General features: G+C 35.6%; 1 protein-coding gene across 1 annotated transcript in view; it reads left to right on the top strand.

Annotated features, from left to right (window-relative positions):
* The first annotated feature begins 7456 nt into the window (after positions 1-7456).
* KCTD3 (potassium channel tetramerization domain containing 3) overlaps positions 7457-8254 on the top strand; it is a 42104-nt gene continuing 41306 nt past the window's right edge. Inside the window, exon 1 of the mRNA XM_008583090.1 lies at positions 7457-7604. Coding sequence (XP_008581312.1) covers positions 7513-7604 — 92 coding nt within the window. The 5' untranslated portion in view covers positions 7457-7512. The remainder of the gene's footprint in view (positions 7605-8254) is intronic.

Raw genomic sequence — 8254 nt, 5'->3', positions numbered from 1 at the left:
AGATCGTACAGCTGAACGTGGGGGGGACCAGGTGAGTCGGCGGGGAGTGCCGCGGGAGGCCTCCAGGGGCCCCGAGGGACCCGGAGTTGCGGAACCAGAGTGGGAGCCGAGCTGGGTGGGGAACGCCAGGGCCCTCCCGGCTGGAAGCTGGCTGGGCGGCGCTGGAGCTGGTAAAGTGTCTGTGCCGGGAAGGGAGAGGCAGGAGGGCCTCCTGGCATTGCCCAGGGTCGGGCACATGTGGCCGAGCTGTGCCTTCCTAGAGTGGCACCTTTGCGCCTTCCCCTTTCTAAGGTATCTGGCAGGGAGGAAGAGTCTATGGCCCTCCTTACCTAATGTCAGACTGTATTTGAGGAATTTATTTTGTGGAAGCCTGGCCTTGTGCTTTGGCTGTTCCAGATGAACCTTCCTCTCTCTCGTCAGCAGGTGTCAGTTTGCTTCGGCCAGAAAGAGTAATGTTCCCCCGCCCGCACAGCCGCACCAGGGGTTGTTGCTAGTTGGAAGGATTTCGGTGGAGTGCAGTAGATTTGCAGTACATTGTTATCTATTTTCAGAATTTCTGGGTGCATGGGTTGGAAGGCTCTGTTCAACTTGTAGGGCAGTGTGTCCAGAAACTGCGGTTTGAACTTGGGTGTGATACTGACACGGCGTGGCGTACTCGGAGTGAGCATACTGAAAGCTCCTCTCTGCCCTTTCTCTGGCCTTCCACTCCCTTTCTAGGCCTTTTATTACGCTTATTGGGGGGTGGGGGGTGGGAGTCATAATTTTTGTGTTTGCTATGACTTATGAGTCGCTCTTCTCAAAAAAGGAAGTTTGCCAGCTCTGTTTGAAGGAAGGGGGTAGTTGAATTTTAGGCTTGGGAGGAGAGAAGCAGTGCTGTGGAATACAGTGTATTTTGCTGCATATTCTCGAGAATAGGCAAGGTTTTCAACGTCTAAGACGTTTAACCAGTATTTTTAAAAATGCAAAATAGCGACAGTATGATCCATAGTGATAAAAACAAGTGTAGTGTTTTAATAATAAGCATTTAGTAGCTGTCTAAGTGTTCTAGAGAATTCAACATAAGAAACAGTAATAATTTGTTCTTACTCTGCTGTTTCTTTTTCCTTTTTCTCCAAAGCAAAACTTCAAGAGTTTGAGAAGTTACAGCGTTATTGCCGCAGTATAGATACCAGTCTAAGGGAGAAGATTTATGTCTTGGAATGAATTTGATTCCTAAAATCACGTAAAAATATTGCAAATGTGGTAACTTAGGGATGCAAAAATGGAATATACCCAGTAAGAGTAGGCCTTCAATGTGTGTTAATACTGAAGAGTAGCAGTACAGTCATTTAAAATCCCTACACTGGTTTCTAATAGGTATAGATTGTTGATATATTTCCTTTCAGGCTTTCAAAAGTACATATAGTATTACGAAGAAAATTTAAATGACTTAATGCTGAGTGAGCTCTTTTTAATGACTATAGAATTCAGCTTAAATTTTTAAATTGTATAAGGCAGTTTATCTTAGCACTGTAACATTTTACATTGTGTTTATGTTATTTATGGAATATGATTTTATCAGGTGCTAAATTTTCCTAAGTGATATTAGTGAAGAATACAAAATAAGATAACATATATTACTGGTTTGAACAATTTAGAAGACAGATGAAAGTTGTTAGAAAAGAACGAAAAAGAAAGTTAAAAAAAAACCAAAACTTTAGAATTCTTAGGATAAAATAATTTACAAAATAATTAACAATATCGTCTATAGAAAACAAAACATCCAACTCTAAGTGTCCTAAGAATATTTTCTAGATTTGCTTTGAATCATACACTCTTGCAGCATTTTAGAGTTAGAAGAGATCTAGAAGTTATCCATATTTTCTACAAAACACTGATTAACACAATTAAGTCATTGTGAGGAAAAAAATTCTTATGTGATTATCATTGGAGGTCAGAAATTGCCACTGGGAGAACCACATGTGGCATAGAATTGATGCCCTGCAGTGATAGAGTAAAACTCAAAAGGGGAGTTTATTAGAAGCAGAGAAACATATGCTTTACGTAAGGTCTTTTTTTCTCCCAAGAGAAGAGAGATATGAAAATGGATGTACTCAAGGGAATTATAGAAATGACCGATTTTTATGACTTATTTAATACTTTGTGGGTGATTTAGAAAATATAGAAGATGAGGTTCTATTAAGAATTGTAATATTTATTATTCACAAAAAGAAAGTAATGAAGTGAAAGAAACCCAGTATGACTCAATTTATGATTAATTCTGTTATGGGTGAGTATGATTTTAGGTCTCATGAGATAGGGCTGGGACCAACCAGTGAGGAATCATGGACAAAGAGCTTTGGTGTCAGATGTTTTCAGTTCTCAAGCTTTACCTCTAACTAGCTCAGCAACCTTGGGCAAATTATTTTTTGTGATTAGTTTCCTAAAATGTGAAATGAAAATAATAGTACCAACCTTACAGGATCAATATATGAATTTGAAGTAATAAACGTGAAATGCAAGGGTTAGTGGCATTATTAATAGTAATATTGAAGAACAAATAATTTTTTTTTTTTTTTGTCTTTTTTCGTGTCCGGCAACGGATTGCAACCCTCAGTGTCGCGCCCGTACCGGACCGGGACCGGCAACGGGATCGCAACCCTCGGCGTTGTCCCTGCTCCTCGTTCAGCCAGTGAGCGGGAACCGGTCTGTATGTGGGATCCGAACCCTCGGCGCGAGCGCCACCGCACTCCCAAGCGGCACACTGTAGCAGTGCGCCACCGGGCCGGCCCAGAACAAATAATTTTAATTAGTTTGCTTCCAAGTTAATTAGTAGGAGGCAGTAGCATGGGGTATAACTGGATATGCTAGTTTCTTTGGTTATCCTTTTGCAGAGACCAGATTGCACCTGACTCTTTTCTTGGTTCAGTGTGGGTATGGGATAAAAAACAGAAAAGGCTTCCATATATATTGCAAAGAATTATGCCTGTTATATGTAATTTTAAATGTCCTGTTTCCATAAAGTGGTATTTGGAATCAGTTTTGGGGGTCCGTGTTTAAAAAAAAATCAGTGGGTTAAGTGTTCAATCCCTTTGCCCAGAAATTCCAGATTATTAAACCCACCCCAAAATGCTGATTATAATTGAAGTTGATAATATGACTTTAAGCAGACCTGTATGGTATTCTAAGTAGCACATAATTTGAATTATATGGAAAACAATTTGCTGAATAAGCGGTGAATATGAAAGGTCACAAGCTATAAGCTATCCTTATTTGGAATTAATTTGATGGCCTCCAAAACAGTGAATCTTTGTTGCTGTGGATCTTTGGATCCTTCAGTTTACTATTGACTGGATGTGCTTTTATTTATTTGACCAAATCAATTTCCTGTAACTAATGGTCATCTACTTTTCATTTTTTCCTGAAGAATCTGCTAAGGCATACACTTAGGAAAATTTGCCATGTTTTCTTGAATAAACTTTTAGCTCCTCTGTTAATTGGATTAATGGGCACAGAGATTGCTTAAAAACGCTTTCATTGTCTGTAACCTATGAAATTAGTTGGAAGTTAACTTCCCTGTGTTCTCTAAAGTACCCTTAGTGTTGTAGTTTACATATAAAAATGTCTTTAACAAATGAATTATTTTACGTCTTTCTTTTAGTTGGTCAGTGAGAGAATGCTTTCCTTACAGATTGTAAACTTGTGGGTGAGAGAAAGCAGAGATAATTTTTTAATTATGATTGGAAAACATGTTTTGATAATGGTAGAAAATTTCTGTTAGAGACTAAAAATAAAGCTGCAACAGGCACTTTATTAAACAGTGTGTACACTATTTCTGCTGTTACTGATAGTGAGACTGATGTCACTAAATCACTTGTAAAGTGGGCAGTTTAGTGACATCTGTTTGTCAACACTAACTTACTCTGGAAATGTCTGTTGTAACCATAAAAGGTCCGCAGAGTGTGTGAAAGAATCACTGTCTTAGTTTTGTACAAAACATTTAACTGGGTGTAGAGTGTGGCTCTGATTATCACACGTCCATTTCAACAAACATTTACTGAGTGCTATGTGCCAAGTACTATGCTTGGGGTTACAGGCCATCCTCCTCTCTCCCCACTCCTTTTCAAAACATATACTATTGTAAATAAAAAGCATTCCTGAAAATGAGTTTGAAGGTGAATGTACAGGTGCTTAAGTCATAGTCCATTCATCAAGAGATTTAAAATAGGATGAGTCATTACTACCTCAGGTGTGCGAGTGGACTTGCAAAGTTGAGAGATAAGTGGGACCTCTGACACTACTGTGTGATCCTTACAATTCTCAACCTGGCCTGCAATCCGTTTGATATGCCACTTGGAAGATGGGAAAAAGAAATTGAACGAATTTTGAGATTTGAATAAATTTTGAGATGTGAGCGAAAAAGTAAGCAATTTCTACTTTTCTCATAATTTAAGTCTGCTGGTTTAGGTGATGGCAGACAATAGAGAGGTGATGATAGTATTTACCTGGATAGGCTGGAGGACATCCCTAAACCATTTTGGCAGAGTTTGCCTATGTTTCCTAGTGATAGCCATGGCAACCAGTGCCTTATTCATTCTATCACCTTGTTCAGTTTATGTGTGAAAGATAAAAATAAGTTTAGAGAATTCAGATAATGCCAGAAAATGAATGTTGAATGGAAGTATTGAGGTCTGATGGGCTCTCTTCTGTATGAGGTTACATTGTAATTCAGTGTGATATATTAAAATGAAAATATTCAGACAAAGGCTAGACTGGATGAGCACTATATTGCTTTCTTTGTCATGTCGGTTCATATCATTTATCGGTTTATTGTCCCAATCTATTACATTATGCTTTGGTAAAGATCTCCCGAAGAACTGGTGGTAAGGAGCAGACTTGATCAAATGGCAATTAACCTCAAAACAATGATATCTTTATTGAGTGATTTTTGAATGAACGGATGCAGTAGTTGCAAATAGCCCAAGATTACACGTAAAGAAAGTGTTAAATGCATAATTTACAGTGGAATTACTGTGATCTTAAAAAGAGATGAGGTATGGTAGAGTATTTGGAAAAGCTATTACAAAGAAGCTAAAACTGAGTGGTATCAAGGAAGATGGATAGGACTTGGATTATTGGACATGAAGAGGGTGATCTAGCTGGGAAAAAGATACCAGAATGGTAGTGACCATGAATTGTTTGGAAATATGAAGTATTATGGTCTTATTGGAGGGGAGTTTGTGTTGGAGAGATGAAATGGGTCCTGAAGATAATTTTGAATGTTATGCGGAGAAGTTGATGCTTGGTGGGATGGGCTAATTGTTGATTCTTCAGAAGTTTTGCTTGCTGTAGTGTTTTTTGGAAGCATCATATGGTAGAGAATTAATTGTTTGATTTTGTTGAGAGCTCCTTGAATAATCTTGGCTCTGAATTGAAAGTAGCAAAATTTAAAAATATTAAATATAATAAAATATTATTGATGTTGCCGTAACTATACAGCAGCTTGTAAATGATTTACCAGCATATTAAATCAAGTTAACTAATATTGAAATTTCAAATCGTGTCCTCATTTATAATACCAGATAATTTTCAATTGCAGATTTAGTACCTCAAGACAAACTCTTATGTGGATTCCAGATTCTTTTTTTTCAAGGTATTTTATATAATTCTTCAGTACATTTTAATATATTTGGTTATTTACTAAAATAATAATTTTCCCTGTCAGTTAAATTTTTTTATTTTTTGAATATAAAATGTTAACTCAATTGAAGTTTTTTTTAAAATTTGGAGATAACTCAGCTCACTTGTAGTGGTCTTTGACATTTGATAAAGAATTAGGACATTTATTTATACTCATTTTTTAAAAACTAACTGGCTTATTATTAATGACTTCTAGTTTGCTGAGTGGAAGAATTTCAACACTTCGAGATGAAACTGGTGCTGTGAGTATAATAATGTTGATAAAGATGTCTAAATTAGATCAATAACTGCTTATAATTCTCTGTCCTAATATGTAGTGACACTAAGGAGATAGAGAAGCTATTATTTAATAACCACTAGATGAAAGTGGTATAGGTTTTTATTTCTTGTCATGTGTAAAATGTTTCTCTAATTGTAGGAGAGACGCCTAAATAGGGAATACTGCATGTAACAATTTAAGTATTCATGATTAGAGAGATTGTAGGATATGAGGCAATACAGGAAGTGTTTCTTTAATCAATAATTGAAACTTTAGCAGTAAATAAACAAATGTAAATATTAAAATACTTTGATATTAGAATGGTAAGAGGTTGCAAATTAGTAAAGACCTACAGTTTTTGATTTTAGAGAATAACCTTACAAACTTGTACAGTAGTGGTTCAGTGAGGAAAGAAGAACTGTAAAATTTCAGTGCAAAAAAATTAGTTTATGTGTTTAAAAAACACATGATCTGCACAACAGCATGTAAAGTAAACGTCTAGTGTTAATGATAGTGGCTCACAAAAGCAAAAAGTGACTGATGGTGTTTATTTGCTGTGGTGAGATTTGCAGATGAAATAAGGCAGCAAAATAGACACGTGCATAAGAAATTTTTAAAACGTCATCAGTAATAAGATCTCTATAAATCTGTGATATTACTTTATCTTCTGATTGAAGATTGGTTCTAATAAAAACAGAAGCAGGGATTTATGACTGGAAGAACCTCATTGATTGTATATACATAGTTGATCATAGTATGAAGAGTTTCATTGTTATTGGCTACCGTTCCCCTGTCTAATTGACTTACATAAGCTTTAAAAGGTGTTGAGTGTTATGGTTAGACCTTTTGTAATTGATTCAAAATAGTGTTGGTGCACATTACCAAAGAAAGTTATCAATTATGTGTTTCACATTTTTAAGCATTTTATTTTCCCCTTTTGTGTTCTGTGATACTGTGTATATTATTTTTTAAAAATGTTTTTTGTCATCTTCATTTACAGATAGTTGATAGAGATCCCTAGTCCTTGAGGGTATTAAGATAGTAAAAGTGTGAATGTGAAAATGTTATGAGAATAATAATATTTTCCAGTTTTGACAGCAGCATGCAGTATTTTCTTGATTACCCCTGTGTGCATTGAAAAAGTAATTGTTGTTTTAAAGATTCATACATGAATCACAAATTATGTAAGTCACAGTTAGTCACCAGTGACTTGACTTATAAGAAAGTATTATTTATTCATAATGTTTTCAAAGTATTTTTTGAATTCTGGAATATTTCAGATAAAAATGTTTCCTCTGCTGTCACTTTTACCAAAGATATCAATAAATAGGAATGAGAAAACTGACTTATTAGATAACATTTTCTCTACATATTAAAATATCAGTTTAATAGCTTTTCGGGGGGGGAGACAAGATAATATACTACCTTAAATGTACAGTTATAAGTGCATTCCAATTTTAGAAACATTAAAATTTAAAAGTGAAATCAAGAAAATATAGTATTGAAATAGTTCAACTTTGATCCCTGTTAGTGTTACAGATACTAAAGTCAGAAGTCTGTAATTTGAAAATAAAATGAGTCTTCATTTACAGATATTTATTGATAGAGATCCAGCAGCATTCGCACCCATTTTAAATTTTCTTCGGACAAAGGAACTAGACTTAAGGTAAGAAATGCATCCTTTTTAAAGTAAATTCTTAGTAATAGGTATGTGTTTTTGTTATATTTTATGAAGAAAAATTTTTTTCCCAAGACTATTTTTGATTAAAAGTTTCCTCAGATTTAAACTCTCACGGATACAGGCCCCATCATTTCTTCTTTTCTAGCCAGCTACTCCACCTGCACTCTTGCATTCCTCCAGTTCGTTTTCTACGCCACATCCAAAAATGGTCTTCTAAACATATAGATCTAAAACCCTTATTTAATACATTATTGATCTTGTTTGTCCGTAATCTGCCACCTGCTTAATTTCTCTTACTTGAACACTTTCAACCCTTTCTGGTTGAACCCTTTCACCTTAAACCTGACTTCGTAAGTGATCTTTGCTGTGTCCACCTTATGTAGATGCAGTTTCCTATACTGTCTTTACCATAGCATTTAATACACTTAAGTCTTTTTTTAGTAGTCTGTCTTGCATTAGACTGTAAATTCCAAAAGTACAAGCACCATTTACTATGTATCACCAGAATCTAGCATTGTGATTGTCGTGTAATAGTTCGTTACATCATTTTTTTGTGGATAAGCGAATGACCCATTAAACTATTCCCTTAACTTTGCTATCTTTTTTTTTCTTTTTTTTTTTTTTTTTTTCCGTGC

Source organism: Galeopterus variegatus, unplaced genomic scaffold, assembly GCF_000696425.1.
Source record: "Galeopterus variegatus unplaced genomic scaffold, G_variegatus-3.0.2 Scaffold2828, whole genome shotgun sequence".
In the NCBI taxonomy this organism is placed as follows: domain Eukaryota; kingdom Metazoa; phylum Chordata; class Mammalia; order Dermoptera; family Cynocephalidae; genus Galeopterus; species Galeopterus variegatus.
The sequence above is the reverse complement of the archived record's forward strand: the minus strand, read 5'-3'. Positions and strand labels throughout refer to the sequence as shown.